At 37.1% G+C, this 18,669-nt stretch overlaps 1 protein-coding gene across 2 annotated transcripts in view; it reads right to left on the reverse strand.

Annotated features, from left to right (window-relative positions):
* Positions 1-8,769: 8,769 nt before the first annotated feature.
* Positions 8,770-18,669, reverse strand: part of FBXL4 (F-box and leucine rich repeat protein 4) — a 79,251-nt gene continuing 69,351 nt past the window's right edge. For both annotated transcript variants that reach the window (XM_025862903.2, XM_073893688.1), the window contains exon 9: positions 8,770-9,338. In XM_025862903.2, coding sequence (XP_025718688.1) covers positions 9,175-9,338 — 164 coding nt within the window. In that variant the 3' untranslated portion in view covers positions 8,770-9,174. The remainder of the gene's footprint in view (positions 9,339-18,669) is intronic.

Consider the following 18,669-nt stretch of genomic DNA (forward strand, 5'->3'; position numbering starts at 1 on the left):
CGCTTGACCACAGATAATACCACCTCTGCGGGACAACCAGCGATAGCTTCTGATGCCTGTTTTTCATCTGGCAGCAGTGAGCTGTGGCCGGTTCACATCAACTCAAAAGAACAGTGTGTGCATCTCATCCCAACTCAGCACTGAGTGACTTCACCTTGAAAGCTTGAAATCAGTCACACTGGGAGTATTTATATGACAAAAATTGGAAAGCACTACAGATCAGGGCTTTTCTCCCCCACCAGAGAGTCGGTGGTTAAACATTTATCAAAAGGCTTAAAAAGTCACCTTCTTTAACATTTGGTACTTTAATGTTCAGAACATCAAAAAAATAGATGGCCTAGTTTGATTTCTGAGGGAGGATTTATAGCTACCGAGTTAAAACCGAAGCTAGCGGCTGGTGACAGAGGTTTAGGACTGTCGGTGCCAAGGAATCAGGCCTAATGATGCTCCGGGAATGCCCTTGCACTCAGACTCTGGGCCATGGTCAAACTGGTGAACCGAGAGTAGGACATGACCCCTGACTTTGGTGAGGAGTGTCTATAGAAAGGGGATCAGAAGACATTTTGAAAGACAGAAGCAGAACAGTTGTCGAATCGTCTAATATTTTTTCTCTTTTCTGTGTAGCTACACATGGTCAGACACACTGCTGACAGATGCTAAGGAAACATATGCTGGAAACACACATTTTCAGATCTTGCCATTTTACGAATATTTCTGATTATAAGGACTTATGAATATTTATTTTAGGTTTTACTGGGTGGAATTATTTTTAGGACTTTTAAGCAAAGGAAACAGGGCTTCAACACTATCAATTCTTTATTTGGGGTATCTGTCAGCAAAAACATCTCAAATAAGAACAATGGTGTGCCGGAATCTGTGTTGGTATTAGTAATTCTCGAGCTTTTGTGGTTGTAATCTTAGCAGCAATTTACAAATATTCTATAGAAAGCACTGCAGAAGCATAACTTCTCACTAAAAAAAAATTAACAAAATTAAACACATACTTACTTGAGACTGAAATGTATATGTGTTTATTTTTTTTTCTAAGATTTTATTTATTTGAGATAGAGAGTGAGAGAGAGAGATCACAAGCGGGGGGGGGGAAGGGTAGAGGGAGAGGCAGAAGCAGGCTCCCCACTAAGCAGGGAGCCCGATGTGGGGCTCCATCCCAGGACCCTGGGACCATGACCTGAACCGAAGGCAGACGCTTAACCGACTGGGCCACCCAGGCGCCCCTGTGGTGAATACTTTTTATAAGACACCATATAATACTGCTTAGTAGCACTTTCTTTTTATTTTATTTTATTTTATTATTTTATGTTAGGAACCATTCATTACATCATTAGCTTTTGATGTAGTGTTCCATGATTCATTGTTTGCTTAGTAGCACTTTCTTAAACTGTGCCCTGAGAAACTATAGTTTCCAAGAAATGTTGACAAGTATTCCACAGAAAAGTGGGAAACACCACAAACCTTACCTCATCTCACCTTCCAGTAGATATTAAAGGTTCTGAAGTAAAGAAAGGTCCAGTAGTAAAGAAATCTCCCTAACTGTGCTGAATCCATGGTACCCCATGCTTAGCTCACCATTGATTTTTTTTTTCTTGGCACATAACCACTTTTTAAAATTGCTCTGTGATTATTTATATGCATTCTGTAAACCTGGTCCCCCCCATCCTAATATGTGCCTAGCACAAAGATCTCCACATATATTTGTTGTCCATATACATTATCAATTAAGTAGATGGATGAATGGGTCTTATCTTGTGTTATTCTTTCTATTCTAGCTCACCAAAAATAGTTTGGGCACAACAAGAACTATAGAACCTAGGAACTAATTAGTAATGAAGGGATTGGCTTTTACAGAAACCAAATGCCACAGTACATGATACCTTATAAGTAAACTCTGTGTCAAACTCTGGTTTAAGTAACAAACCAAACAAACTTTGAGTAAATAAATCTGAATTGGGGGAATTACTGAGAAAGGAGAGAAAAGTAAGTAACAGCGTGAATGCAGTCTGCAGTTTAATTGAAGACCCGTGTAATTTTAGAGTTTAAAAGGAGCTGATGTCATTTCATAACATGAGGATGGATTGTGAGCGGTTAGCACATAGATGATGGTTCATCTACCAGGCTTATTCTCGTCTAATTTCATAGAGGCTGTGACACAAACCTATTTACCCAAATCTTCCATTATATTCAGCAGTGTCCTGAAATGATCAATTTTGAAAGTGAGCTAATGAGATACTCAAGTTATCGTATTATTCTGAAGTACAGGATAATACAAACAATAAAAATCATTAGACATTGAATAGCATTTTTATACAAATAAAATTTAAAACATCTCCGTTAGTTGTCTGCACAGATTCTCATTTGTAACAGAAAGAGCTGTTTTATCTTTGGTGTAATCTACTCAATTTATCTGATCATATGACTGCTTTGCTTTTAAATTTTTCCTTAAAAATTTTATAGCTAAGATTGCACCAATTTACTTCGCCAAATACACTGATAAAAATCTTCCTTCCTCTGAAAATGTCAATTTCAACATAATTACCTTTTTCCTTTCAAAATGTAATAAACCATTAATAGTATTCCTATGTACAAAAATTTAAGCCCAAAATTCAGACCTATAGGCAAAAATCTTAAATACACTTTCTGCTGTACCAAAGGAAAAATCTTGGCTTCTATCCACATTTATAAAATATATATAATAAATCATGATCTCTGATTAATTTATCTTTTACCTTTTGACTGGTTGCTATTGCTGTCAATCATCATCTCATTTGCTTATTGACATTAATGTACTGCTAGAGAACGAGGCTGCAAGGATAAAAATCACAGCTGCTAGAATAGTTTTTTAGCAATAGCTAACATTCTGTTAAGGGTCACTGACAAAATTTTCAGAATAGCTGAAAAGAAAAGTTCTTCTGAAGTATTAATTTAGTATTAAATGTGCTAAGAGAGGAGGAAACTAGATATAACACTGAAAAACGTGTGATAAATGGCTTTGAAAATGAAAGTTACTGTGTCAGAAATAGGTGTCCTTTAATACCGTAAAGTAAAAAATGAAAAGTCAAATATTCATTATTAATTTACATGATAACTAAATGAAATTTATATTTGGTTTTTTATCTCTTTGTTAGTATTACTATACTTGTAAATATGAGTTTCCAGTCTTTAGTTAATTTCTGGGAAACACCAAAAAAAAAAAAACCCACTTCTTTAAAGAAATCACTTTTTCTTTGCTACATACTGGCCCAAAATTAATCAACCCACAAGAAAGGAAGAAGAATATTAGCTGTCTAAATGTTTTTCCATATTTTGTGTATTTTTAGGGTCTTATTTCAGGGCAGTTTAAATTAAGAGGTTCCTTTACTTAATGCTCACAGAGTTAGAGATGTATTTTAATGTTACTAGTCACTGGGAAGATAATTTATCTTACCAAAATGCTAATAAATATTAAAAAACTTAAGCCAGTTGACAATATTAATAATGATGGGCCATTTGGCTTCAAATTTTAATGGATAGTCTACATATTTTCTCGTGTTAAGGGAACCCTTATACACTGCTGGTGGGAATGTAAGTTGGTACAGCCATTATGAAAAAAATATGGAGGTTTCTCAAAAACTTAAAAATATGATCAGCAATCATATGATCATATGATCCAGCATATGATCCAGCAATCCCACTGCTGGGTATATATCCCAAGAAAATGAAATCAGGATCTCAAAGAGATATCTGCACTCCCACAATCATTTGATCCAGCATATGATCCAGCAATCCCACTGCTGGGTATATATCCCAAGAAAATGAAATCAGGATCTCAAAGAGATATCTGCACTCCCACAATCATTTCCATATTATTCATAATAGCCAAGCTATGGAAACAACGTAAATATCTGTCAACAGATGAATGGATAAAGAAAATGTGGGATGTGTGTCTTTATATATATATGATAGATGATATATATATATATGTGATATATGATTTATATCATAACATATATAACACACACATAATATGGAATAGTATTCAGCCTTGAAAAGAAGGAAATACTGCCATTTGCAACAACATGGAAGCACCTGGAGGACACTCTGCTGAGTAAAACAAACCAGACACAGAAAGATAAATACTGCATGATCTCACTTATGTGTGGGATCTAAAATAAACAAATTCATAGAAGTAGAGTATAATGGTTACCAGGGACTGGGGGAAGGGGAAATGGTACAAGGTTTTGGTTATGCAAGATGAATAGGTTCTGAAGATCTAATGTACAACAATGTGAATATGGTTGACAATACTTACTGTGTACTTGAAATGTGCTCAATTGTCACCACCCAAAAAAAAAAAAGGTGGTAACTATCTAAAGAGAGACATTATTTAGCTTGACTATGGTAATGACTTCACAATGTATATCAAATAATCACACTGTACACCTTCAATATATACAACTCTTAGTTGCCAAATATACCTTAATAAAAAAGAAAAAATCCAAAATTCTCTCGTTACGGTAAAAATTTTTGTTTTTTCTAAGTCAATAAAAACTGTTCTTCATATTAAAATCTAAATGGTAAAGTGAGAAAGATAAAGGCTGAGAACAGGTTTGAGTGGTGTATAAAATTAGGAATGGGCAAACCTGAGCTTAGTAATGATTTGGGAATATCCAAGAACAAGGGTCAAAGATTTGGTCCACTAGCCAAATTCAGACCGCACTTGAAAATGGCTTTAACATTTTCTCATGGTAAAAACAAAAATTAATCAAAGGAAGAAGGGTATTTTTTGACACATGAAAATTACATGAAACAAAACTTCCAGTGTCCATAAGCAAATAGAGTTTTATTGGAATGAGGCCACATTTGTGTGCTACGGTTGCTTCCGCACCCCAGTGGAAGGGGTGAGTGGCCACGGCGGAGACCTACGGTGCTCTCAGTGTACACATTACAAATGGCAGGGATGCAGTTATAACTCTCCGCATTCTGAATGCCACATATATTGCCATATCGCAATGTTTTCTTATTACCAGTGGACACCCATGATGCCAGAACAAAAAGGAAAAGGAAAAAAAGAAATGTGGACTCCAAGTTTCCTGTGTTTAAGGCACAGGTGCAGTATGGATAATTTGGTTACCACAGTAGATGGCAAAGCGTTGTGTTTAACATGGAATGACACTGTAGCTGTTCTGGAAGAATACTATACATACAATGGAATTATCAGATGAAGTACTCATCACAGTGGCCAGAAAAATTAGGAATTTTGAAACAATCTCATTACTCATCACAGAATTTCTTTCAATAAAAAAAATGAAAATAAAGCTGCAGCCAAAGTAAGCTTCTGAGTGGTTCATTCATTAGCCCTGCAAGGAAAGCCTTTTACCAATGGTGAGTTAATTAAATTGTTTTTGATTCATCAGCTACAGAGAAGTGTCCAAAGTAAACTTGCTTAAACTATTTAATTAGGCTTTTGGCAAGAACAGTGGCTTGAAGAATTGAGAACATTGGGAACAGCATCAACAGTCAGTAAAAAAATGAGGCACATGATTCGGAGTGGTTTTCCCTGGCTCTTGCTGAGTCAACAGATGTTACTGCTACGGCGTCATTCTTCTTGTTTATCGGATACGTCAGTGCTGAGGTTGAAGTGACTGGAGAGTGAGTTTCTATGAATAGTCTGTGTGGAGCAACTACAGACAAGAGTATTTTCTCAGAAGTTAAGAAAATAGGACTTCGGGGCAACCTGAGGTAGAATCTGCTAAGATGTGTCATATTTGATGGTCAAAATATGTGGGGAGCAAAAAAAGGCTTAGTTGGTCAAACTTAGAAAACTTGTGAAAATGTAAAGTGTTCAAAACATATACAAATAACTGGTTATTTACTGTTATTATTTATGGCAGCTATTTGTGGAATACGTGACTTGACCTTGTGTTAATGACCTTGCCCTCAGCAGTGAATGTCACTGAACCATCCTCAGCTGTCATCTGTCAGCTACAGAAGCCGAATATCCTGATCTGTCCTACCACTCTGCAGTCTGTTGACTTAACAGTGGTAGTTTTATCCTGAGTTTTTGAGTTCAGAGCGGTTATTGCAATTTTTCTGGACCAGAAGAAATACCCTGAACCACTAGTATAGAACACTGAATGGCTTTGGACTGTAGCTTTTGTTGCAGACTTGATCCTGTTTTGTAATGAATTCGAGCTAAAACTGAAACACGGCAAAACAACAGGAACGGTTATTCCCACTGTAAGTGGTATTCAGGAAAAGGCTTCTCCAGATTTAAAGAGCACTCTGGGGAGTAGTGCTTTTCAAAAGGTGGCCCTCAGACCAGCAGCATCAGTGACTGCTCATTAAAATGCAAATTCTACTGAATCAGAAGCTCTGGAGGTAAAGCCAGCAAAACAGTGTTCATATGTGAAACATACACTAAAGTAATTTTGATGACAACTAATGTAATCTGAATCACAAAGTAACCCCAAGCAGCTTTATATATTTCCTGTGCTATCAAAAGGTAAGACATGAAGCAGACTCTCCATTTTCACACAGAACTGCAGCATACATTTTCTGAGCTGAAACCACAGGTCCAGCAGTGGGTTTTTTTGGACCCTGATGCAAATATAAAGGAAATTTCCATTTTTCAAATCCATTCAATTGTGCAGTTGAGCTCCACCCAACCTTCAACTGGAAGTGATTAATCTGCAAGGTAATAGCATGCTAAAAGGAAAATACCAAGAGAAGAAATAATCTAATAGAATTCTATCAATGCCTTCCAAGGGATAAATATGCCCAGTGAAAATATTCTCATGGATTAACATATGTACTTGGCAATACTTATCTGTATGAAAAGATATTCTCAAAGACAAAATATGTAAAATCATACTAGAGAGCAACATTAACAGATGAATACTTAAAATCAATTTTGATGACAGGAAATAGTAACTTTGAATCCCCACTAAGTGAAATATTATCCTCCCCAAGAGTATTTCATTCCTCCTGTTGGTAGAAAACCGTATCACAAAAAAATGGTTCTCAATTACTACGTTTTGAATTCTGGCAATAAAAATTTTGTGGAAATTCATGTCTATCATTTTATAATACCCATACGATTTTGCCTCAGAGTCCATTACAGGAAATATGTGCGGACCCATGCACCACTAGGGATCACCCTAGACACTTACAACACGGGTTGAAAGCACTGTCCCTAAAGCCAGATGTCCGAGGCTGTATAATGGCGCTGCCACTAGCAGTGATGTGGACATGCATACATTCTTCCATCTTTCTTTGCCTCAGTTTCCTCAACCGTAAGTGGGAGTGAGTAATGTTATCTATCTTACAGCATTGTGGTGAAGATGCAGTGGCTTAGGAAACACAGAGCACACAGAGCGTCTGGCACAAAGTAAGCACTAACTCCATGCCAGTTGCTAATTCAAGATAAAAGTACTACTTCACCCAGTTGGTAGTCAATTTATAAATCTCATCCTCCTAAAAGTTTCACCAGATAAAACATTTAAAATGTCTACATATATTTGTGAGTGAAAAGAAAATCCGAGTGCTTGAAGGTAACAAGGTAGGTCAACCCAGCCCTTTCCCAATGCCCCTTGTTTCCACCATGAAACGGAAGATAGAATGGGTCATACACATCGACAGCAATCCTCATACCGATGGTTTCTTACATGGAGGAGACTGTATTACGATTTTAGTATTTCAAATGTCACAATATTACATTCTTTATATTCTATAAAAGAATAAGCACAGTACTACTAGTAGTAATAATTTATAACCGTTATATTTTTAAAGTTTGACATATTATATGGCCTAACTCAGTAATATATTCTTACTCATTCAATAAATATTTATTGAATGCCTAATATTTGTCATATGTATAAATTCACTAGCTTAACTACTTTGAGGGGGAAAATGCTTTCATATATATATTGTTGAGGATACCCTCAAAAATTGCCTAGAGTCATATATTAATCATGTTAATTTTTTTAGCTGAATGTGCTTCTTCTTAAATGACTACAAGAAATTCTAGAGTAATGCTGTCTGATATAACCACTAGCTTCAGGTGACTACTGAACACTGGAGATATGGCTAACACAACTGAGGTTCTGAATTTTTAATTACATTTCAGTTAACTACAATTAAATAAAATAGCCACACATGGTTAGTGGCTGCCATATTGGACAGCAGAGTTCTACAGGATTATTCTAGGATGTGCAGAAGTTGGAATTTAACATTTTGCTCTATGTGGGAAAATAAATTTTGTTACACCATATACTTAGTATTAGTTTGCTACTCAAAACAGCCTTGTCTTTTCATGCCACAGAATATTTTGTTTACTTTTTTAGCAGCAGAATTAAATCAATTCACTATTTAACAAAACAATGTTGTTTGTTTTTCCTCCACTGTAACAGATTTCTAATTATTTAAGGTGCTAGGGCACAGAAAAAAAAATATATATATACATAAATGAAATCCACATATATTTCATAAGTCTTAAACCTTTCCCTATGGCAAATTTTTAAGGCATCTGCTTAACAGTTGAAAAGCTATTTTCTTTAGCAGTTCACCTCTGTTCTTGATCATGCTCGTATTTTAGGTATGATCCACTAGTAAAATAGGTAAGTATGTCAGAATAAAAATGGTAAAACTAAAATTTTCAAGTCAAAGAGTTAATGAATCAGCTTAAAAAATAACCACAGCATGATTAGTTTCTCCAACTAACTCTGGAAATTCTGTATATACCCAAACAAAACACTGGCCAGGTCATAAGGCTTATTAATAAGACATCCTTACATGGAGGTGTGAAAAATTAATTTTATTTTTAAATATCACGATACTTTCTGGTTCAACATGTTCCTTTAAAAATGTTAAAAGGTTTCCATATTACTCTTTTATTACACATGTAATTATTGACTGAAGAATAATATTACTGATTAACATAAGGCAAAAATAATGCGAGCCACTCACATACTCTTCAAGGAAAGTGCTTGCAATATTTTATGAAAACACTTGTTTACATTTTTACTTGATTTAATGGACAATTTCATATTTTTCTTCAAAATCTACAAATGCCTTAATGGAACATTAAGACATTCGCACCATTGTAAGAACTAAACAAAACCAACCCTAAAATAAAACCCTACAAAAGCACATTGATTTTATTACAGAACACATATTAAGTCACTGCGTAAAGCTCTTTTTTATGAACACTTTTGGAAAGCTCACATTGAGTTCCAGCACAGCTCTATTATCAATCTGTGAACAGAAGGACACATCAAGCAAGGAAAGATCTTTACAAGATTCCAGAAGTTTTCTTAAGGATGCTGGACTTACCATTCTTGTTCCTGTTAAAGCAAAACAAAACACCGTAAATCTCATATTTATATAATGTCCTGATAAAAAGCCCCTTTACTATTTATTGTTTAAAATGCACTTAAAATAAATTGCCTTTTAAAAGGAAAAAGCATTTCTTTAAACCGAAGACATACTGCAATAATCCTGTAAAAAAGTACAAACTGAATTTTCCTAGCCAATTTGGCATCTAGGACCTGGATTTTGTCAATACTCTACCCACTATCTTCATTTCTACCTCCAACTCCTTCTGGTCAGCTCCTCCAGACCTTCCTATTTCTGTCACCCAAGTTTTTCTCAACCCGTGGGTCAAATCAGACAGCAATGCTTATAGTGATCCCCCCTCATATCCCATGCAATGCAATTACTGAGCAACCACCCTTGGAGAAACTTCTGTGTCAGGCACTAGAGATGCAAAGGTGAGTAAGACATGTGTCTGCCTTAAGGAGCTCACTGACCAAAGTTGCAAACAAGTAACTACAATACAATTGGTAAGTTTGACAGTAAGTGGTGGGTACAAAATGGCATGACTGGAAGTCAGACCATGGATGCTGGATACTGTGTAGCCCACGTTAAATGTGAAGACACTACAGGACGTTCAGATAGAAGCTCAATTACATACATTATGAAAAGCACTTGCTACCTAGCAGGTACTCAATAAATACCAAATATCATTAGGCTTTAGAACATCGTCTGTTGTAAAACAAACCTTGCTTTAACTACAGGTTTTCTAGGGAGAAAAACAAAATCACAATCCTATCACGTATACACTCCTACTGTTAGGGGGACCGAAGTATCTGCAAAGTTAACCTAATGCCTTTTTCCCTGAGAAATCCTTTTGACTCCCTTCCCTGCCACGGGCCCCAGAGGTAGCAGCTATACTGCCACATTGACTTTGGCTGCCCCCCAGATTCTCCTGGGAATTCAGAATGGGGATTCAGTACAACCTTCAGTGTCCATAAATCTCTCTCGAACTAAAGACACGAAAAACTGATTGGGGCTGTTAGATTTAGCCATGTGTACCTAGAGAGACAGAGATGGCCAGCATGACAAGAAAAGAACAAGGCAAAGCCAAAGGGAGAAGCATACATAAGAGTATCTGTGAGTTTACAGGGGCAGAGGGGGGAGGCGGCTGGTGCCTGAGCATGAAGGACAGGAAAAGAAAGAAAAAAGAAAAAACAGCTTTCTTGCCTTTTGATGGTTTTCTAGTCTCTCCTGAGGTCTGACCATAGCTAGCTCCTACCTATGGATCTCAGAGAGACACCTCTATCTTCATCATCATTTTCTTTCCCCTATATATACGTTAGCTTGAGTGGTTTCTGTTACACAAGCTCAGAGAACCTCAGCTGAGACACCCAGCTATGTGGTGTTTTTCACCTATGCATTTTCTATTTGGTCATTAGAGTATGAGTTTCCTGATAAATTAGAAGTTCCTGAAAGCCTAAGAGAATGTCAGGGAAGGCAGTCGGGAGACTGAAAATTGACCTAGGCTAGGGCGCCCTGTCTTATGCTTGCAGACGCCATGTGCTTTTGTTTTTTTATCCACTTATGACACAGCTATGTTCTCAAGCTCGCTCCTTCAGGGCTGGGGCAGCATCTACCTTGTTCAGTGACCCAGCTCCAGTGTTGGCAACAATGCCTGACACAGTATATGTTCAATAAGTGTGTAATAAATGAAAGAATGAAGGCTGGTGTTTAATTTCCCAATACCATCACCCGGGTTTAGACCCTTATTAGATGGACTACCGCAGCTAATCTCCCTGATTTTGATCTCCTCCAATTCACCTACCACTTGTTTCTAGATTAATATCCCTAAAAAGCTCTAAATATATCACTCATCCCCTGAGTTAAAACCTGATAATAGTTCTTCCTTGTTTAATTCTGTGCAGATTCCTCATCCCAGTGTTCAAAACTCTCCATGAAAGCCTCCATTATACTAACGTTCTAAGTCAAATTAGATTGTCTATCCTCTGAAGATACTCTGTATTTTTAACTCTGATGCTTTTGTTTCATGCTATTCATTCTGCTTAAAATGCTCTCCTCCCCCTATTTCCTATTCACTTTTCAAGGATACTTTTCAAATACCTATTAACCTTTTTAATTAAACTTTTTCTTATTTTTCTAATCATATGTACTCTCTTTTCTTTGAGCCCCAAAATGGACTGGCTTCTGGCTTGCATTTAAGTTCTTTATATCCTGTTTTACTTTTTTTCTTTTTTTGGTCACGTTATAAACTCTCTGAAGGTAGGGACTGTACCTTGCTCAGCTTTGTACTGATCAGTAAGCATTTTCGGTATGAAGAAGGTATGCCACCTAACGTTCATACATGCCAATCACAGAATGACAAAATAATCACTGTCAGCTTGGGGTTTAACTAAGAATTTTTTTTTTTTTTAGTGGATTCAAACACTTAAGGATAAAAGGAAACCATAAAACAACAATAAAAATGAAAATATAGCATTAGTGGTTTAGGAGCATAGACTGATTCAAATTCAAATTTCCTTACTAGCCATGAGATCCTGGGCAAATCACACAACTTGTTTCAGCCTGTTTCCACTTCTGTGGCTATAATATACCTCATAGAGTTGTTGTAAGGGTTAAATTGGTTAATATAGGCTCACAACAGTATAAAGCACACAGTAACATTGCTGCTAACATTATTATTATCAATATTTTTACTGTGTTCTTCATATTTGAAATAAGATGTTCTAATAAATACATAGGCATGTATGGCCCTGTTTCACCTCTAATTTGTCTTGGCCTAATAATGATACTACCTTGCTCTTCTTTTCTGAGTGTAGTTGGCACACAATGTTACATTAACTTCAGGTATACAAGGTAGTGATTCAACAAGTTGACTAGATCCTTCTATGGTGCCTTTTAGTCCCATGACTTACTCATTCCATAACCGGAAGCTTGTGTCTCCCACTCCCCTTCACACATTCTGCCCATCCCTCCACCACCCTTTCCTCTGGCAACCATTAGTTTGTTCTCTATAGGTCTGATTCTTTTTGTTTGTTTATTCATTTGTTGCTGTTGTTGTTTTAAGATTCCACTTATGAGTGAAATAATGTTATTTATCTTTCTCAGTGTGACATGTCACTTAGCATAATACCCTCCATGTTGTCATAAGTGGCACAATCGCATCCTTTTTTATGGCTGTGTAATATTCCATTGCATATCTATATACCATATTTTCCTCATCCATTTTTACTGATAGACACTTAGGTTGCTTCCATATCTTGGCTACTATAAATAATGCTACAATGAATATAGGGGTGCATATATCTTTTCGAATTTGTGGTGTTGTTTTTTTTAATAAACACCCAATAGTGGAATTACTGGAACATACAGTAATTTTATTTTTAATTTTCTGAGCCACTTCCATACTGTTTTCCCCAGTGGTTGTACCAATTTACATTCCCACCACGGGGGGTCCTTTATCTCCACATCCTCACCAACATTTATTTCTCGTGTTTTTTATTTTAGCCATTCTAATAAGTGTAAGGTGGTATCTCATTGTGGTTTTGATTTGCATTTCCCTGATGATTAGTGATGTTGAACACTTTTCATGTGTCTGTTGGCTATCTGCATGTCTGAACACTTTTCATGTGTCTGTTGGCTATCTGCATGTCTTCTTTGAAAAAATGTCTATTCAGGTCCCCTACCCTTTTTTTAATCATATTGTTTCCTTGGTATTTTTAAGTTCTTTATGTAGTTTGGATATTAAGCCCTTACAGGATATATCATTTGAAAGTATCTTCTCCCATTCAGTAGCTTGTCTTTTTGCTTTGTTGATGGCTTATTTTGCTGTGCAAAAGCTTTTTATCTTGATCTAGTCCCAATAGTTTATTTTTGTTTTTGTTTCCCTTGCCTTAGGAGACATATCTAGAAAAATCTTGCTACAACTGATGTTAGAGAAATTCCTGCCTGTGGTCTCTTCTAGGATTTTTGTGATTTCAGGTTTCACATTTAGGTCTTTTTTTTTTACTTTAAATTTTTTATTGTTATGTTAATCACCATACATTACATCATTAGTTTTTGATGCAGTGTTCCAGGATTCATTGTTTATGCATAACACCCAGTGCTCCACGCAGAATGTGCCCTCTTTAATACCCATCACCAGGCTAACCCATCCCCCTACCCCCCTCCCCTCTAGAACCCTCAGTTTGTTTCTCAGAGTCCATCGTCTCTCATGGTCTTTAATCCATTTGGGTTTATTTTTGTGTAGGGTATTAAAAGGTGGTCTGGTTTTATTATTTCACATGTAGCTGTCCAGTTTTCCCAGCACCATTTGTTGAAGAGACTGTCTTTTCCCATTGTATAATCTTGCCTCTTTTGTTATAAATTAATTGACTATATAATCGTGTGTTTATTTCTGGGCTCTCTATTCTGTTCCATTGATCTATGTGTTTATTTTTGTGCCAGTAACATACTGTTTTGATTACCACAGCTTTGTAGTATATCTTGAAATCTAGAATTTTGATACCTCCAGCTTTATTCTTTCTCAATATTGCTTTAGCTATTTGAGGGTTTTTGTGATTCCATACAAATTTTAATACTATTTGTTCTAGTTTTGTGAAAAATGCCATTTGTATTTTGAAGGGGATTGCACTGAATCTGTAGATTGACTTGGGAAATATGGACATTGTAATTATACTAATTCTTCCAATTCATGAGCATGGAGTATCTTTCCATTTATTTGTGTCATCTTCAATTTCTTTCATCAGTGCTTTATAGTTTTCAAGTACAGTTTTTTCACCATTTTTGTTGTTTATTCCTAGGTGTTTTATTCGTTTTGGTGCAACTGTCAATGGTGTTGTTTCTTAATTTGTCTTTCTGCTACTTCAGTATTGGTATATGGAAATGCTACTCATTTCTGGGTACTAATTTTATATCCTACAACTTTACTGAATTCATGTATTACTTCTAATAGTTTTTTGGTGGAATCTTCAGGATTTTCTATGTATAGGATCATGTCATCTGCAAATAGTAAGGGTTTAACTTCTTCACTAATATCAGTTCCTGTTATTTCTTATCTGATTGCTATGCCCAGGACTTCCAGTACTATGTTGAATAAACGTGGTGAGAGTGGACATCCTGGTCTTCTTCCTGGTCTCAGAGGAAAATCTCCAGTTTTTTAATTATTGAGTATGATGTTGGCTGTGGGTTTTTCATATTGGCCTTTATTACACTGAGGTATGGTCCCCTCTTAATTATTACTATTATGTTGAGGTAAGTTCATTCCACTTTGTTGTTTTTATCATAAATGGATGTTGAATTTTGTCAAATGCTTTTTCTGCATCTACTGAGATAATCAGATGATTTTTATCCATTTCTTCTAGGTGGTTCAGTTTGTCGGCATATAAGTTTTCACGGTATTCTCTTATAATCTTTTTATTTCTGTTGTGTCAGTTGTTACTTCTCTTTATTTCTGATTTTATTTCTCATCTATTTTTGATAAGTCTGGCTATGGGTTCATTGATTTATCTCAAAGAATCAGCTCTTGGTTTCAGTTTTTTTTTTTTTTTTTTAGTTTCTATATCATTTATTTCTGCTCTGATCTTTCTTCTATTTCTTCTACTCACCTTGGGCTTTGTTTTCTAGTTCCTTTAGGTGTAAGGTTAGATTATTTGAGATTTCTCTTGTTTCTTGAGGTAGGCCTGTATCACTAAAATTTCCCTTAGAACTGCTTTTGCTGCATCCCAAAGATTTTGGACCATTAGGTTTTCATTTTCATTTATCTCCATTTTTTTTTTTTATTTCTTTTGATTGCTTCAGTGACCCATTCATTGGTTGTTTAGTATCATGCTGTTTAGCCTTCAGGTGATTGCATCTTTTCTGTTTTTTTTTTCCTTGTGATTTATTTCTAGTTTCATACCATTGTGATTGGAAAAGATGGAAAAGATGCATGGTATGACTTTAATCTTCTCAAATTTATTGAGGCTTGTTTTGTGGCCTAATATGTGATCTGTTCTGGAGAATGTTCCATGTGCAATAAATATATATATTGTTTTTTTCAGATGGAATGTTCTCTATATATCTGTTATGTCCAGCTAGTCCAATGTGTCATTCAAAGACATTATTTCCTTGTTGATTTTCTGCCTGGATGATCTATCCATTGATATAAGTGGAATGTTAAAGGCTGCTACTATTACTGTATTACCACCAATTTCTCTCTTTATGTCCACTGATATTTGCTCTATGTATTTAGGTGCTCCAGTGTTGGGTGCATAGATATTTACAAGTGTTACATCTTCTTGTTGGATCGATCCCTTTCTCATTATGTGATGCCCTGTCTCTTGTTATAGTCGTTGTTTTAAAGTCTGTTTTGTCTGATATAAGTATTGCTACCCTTTCCTTTTTTTTTTTTTTTCACTTCCATTTGCATGGTGAATGTTTCTCCATCCCATCACTTTCAGTGTATGTGTCTTTAGGTCTGAGGTGAGTCTGTTGTAGTCAGTATAAAGATGAGTCTGTTTTGTTTTGTTTTTTTTGTTTTTTGTTTTTTATCCATTCTCCCTCCATTGGAGGTTTTGGCCATTTATGTTTACATTTAAAGTAATTATTGATAGGCATGCACTTATTGCCATATTATTATTTGTTTTCTGGTTGTTTTTGTAGTTCTTCTCTGTTCCTTTCTTCCTTTGCTCTCTTTCCTTATGATTGATGAGTTTCTACAGTGTTATGTTTGGTTTTCTTTCTCTTTATTTTTTGTGTATCTATTATAGGTTTGGATTTGTGGTTACCATGAGGTTCATGTATAGCATCCTAAGTATATAGCAGTCTATATTAATTTCATGATCTTTAAGTTCACATTCTAAAAACAAAACAGAAAAATAAAAAAAAACCCTTTTTCTTTTTCCTCCTTCTGTTTTATGAATATGTTGTCCTATTTTACAACTTTTTACTCATAACTTTCTTATGTCTAATTATGGCCATTTCTTTTCCACCAAAGAAGTCCCTTTAACATTTCTTGAAAATCTGGCTTAGTGGTAATAAACTCCTTTATTTTTTTGTTTGTCTGGGAAACTCTCTCTCTCCTTCAAATATGAATGACAACCTTTCTGAGTATTCTTGGTTATAGGTGTCTTCCTTGCAGCGCTTTGAATGTATCATGTCATACCCTTCTGGCCTGCAAAGTTTCTGCTGAATTAATCAGCTGATAGTCTTGTAGGTTTTCCCTTGTAGGCAACTTTTTTGTCTCTCTTTTGCTTTTAAGATTCTCTCCTTATTATTAACCTTTGACATTTTAATTATTATGTGTTGTAGTGTGGACCTCCTTGGATTCATCTTGTTTGGAACTCTATTCGATGTGGATGTCTGTTTCCTTCCCTAGGTTAGGGAAGTTTTCAGCTATTATTTCTTCAAATAAGTTTTTTACCCCTTTCTCTCTCTTCTTCTGGGACCCCTATAAGCAAATGTTTTTTGCTTGATGTGGTCCAAGAGATCTCTTAATCTATCCTCATTTTTAAAAAAATTCTTTTCTCTTTTCAATGTCCATTTTGGGTGCTTTCCATTACCCTGTCTTCCAGATCTCTGATAAATTCTTCTGCATCTGCTAATCTATTGATTCCCTCTAGTGTGTTTTTTACTTCAGTTATTGGATTCTTCAACCCTGACTGGTCCTTGTTTATATTTTGTATCTCTTTATTGAAGGTCTCACTGGGTTTTTCCACTCTTCTTTCCAGCCTGGTTATCTTTATGATTATTACTTTACATTCTTTTCCAGGCCTACTGTTTATTCCTGTTTCACTTAGTTCTTTTCCTGAGTCTTTTTTTTTTCCTCTTTCTTTTGGAACATATTCCTCTGTCTCCCTATTTTGCTTGACTTTCTGTGTTTGTTTCTACAGATTAGGCTGAAGAGCTGCTTCTCCTAAATTTGAAGGAATGGTCTTGTGTTTGGTCATTCCCTATGTAGACTGTGCTTCACTTTTGCTGGCTGGCTGGAGCTGCGGCTGGCATAGGCTGGGGGGTCCTGGTACTTTCCACATAGTGAGTGCTCTGTCAGGATAGTTAAACTGAAGTGGATGCAGACCAGGGTGCCCAAAGGTTCTATGCACTGAGGGCACCCTAGCAGGACAGCTGAAGCTGAAATGGGTGCAAGCCAGGGTGTCCCAGGGTGCTCTATGCAGGGGGTGCCCTGGCTAAGTGGCTGAAACTGATGCGGTGTGCAGGTCAGGAGGTCCCTGAGCTCTCTGCACAGAGGGTACCCTAGCAGGATAGCTGAAACTAAAGTGGGTGCAAGCCAGGGGGATGTGGGGCTCCACCCATAGAAGGCACCTTGGAAGGAGAGCTGAAGTAGAAATGGATATAAACTAGGGGTGTTCCTGGATTCTTCATACACAGGGTGCTCTGAATGGTGGCTGTAGTTGAGATGGAGTATAGGCTGGGAGGTCCTGTGGCATTCCACGGAGGGGGCATCTTGGCAGGACAACTAAAACTAAAATGTGGTCCCTGGGCCCTCCACACAAAACATGCTCTGGCAGGACAGCTGAAACTGAATTGGGTGCAAGTTGGGTTGTCTCATGGTGTTCCATGAGGCAGGTGCCCCGGTGGGTGGTTGGAGCTGAGGCTGGCAAGGGTGGAAGTGTTCCGGGGTGCTCCACATAGGGGGCGTCCTGGGATGAAATCAATGCAGGCATGGGCCTAGGGTACCCAGGGTGCTCCACACAGGAAGCACCCTGGCAGGGTGGCTGGATCTGAAGCAGACGTCAGCCAAAATGGTCTGAAGTACTCTGCCCTGGTGGTGTCCTAGAAGTCATCTGAAGCCAAAGCGGTGTGGGCCTGGCGTGTTTTGGAGTGTTTTGCACCTGCGTCACCTTGGTGTGAAGGCTGGGGCTGTAGTGAGAACTAACCAGGGGTGTCCTGGTGTGCACCACTTTGTGACCACCTTGGTAGGACAGCTGGGGCTGGTGTGGACTAAGGGCCCGGGGCTCACTGAGGCACCAGGCCAGTTAGGGTGCCCAGACTATGCAGTGGTCTGTGCTTTCAAAGTGGAGGGGGAGTGCGGACCATGTCCATCAGCCCTGCCCACTCTGAGAGCATCCTAGCAGCCCCCCCCCCCCACTGTTTGGTGGAGTTCTAGAGCCAACTCTTTTATATACTAGCTGTTCTTTTAGACCACAGCTTTCTAGAGAAAGAAAATAATAATAAAAATAAAAATAAATGAGAAAAGAAAAAAACATAAAAATGAAAACAAAAACAGAAACAAACAAGACAAAAAAAAAAAGAAAAAAAAACCACACAGCTTATTTTCTATGCCCCAGCACCACCGCCCCCAAGGTGTGGGCTTGTGGACCCTGGTCTCACTGAGGTCGCCAG

This window comes from Callorhinus ursinus, unplaced genomic scaffold (genome assembly GCF_003265705.2).
Source record: "Callorhinus ursinus isolate GAN/ISIS: 27379988/994484 unplaced genomic scaffold, GSC_fseal_2.0 scaffold6, whole genome shotgun sequence".
Classification (NCBI taxonomy): domain Eukaryota; kingdom Metazoa; phylum Chordata; class Mammalia; order Carnivora; family Otariidae; genus Callorhinus; species Callorhinus ursinus.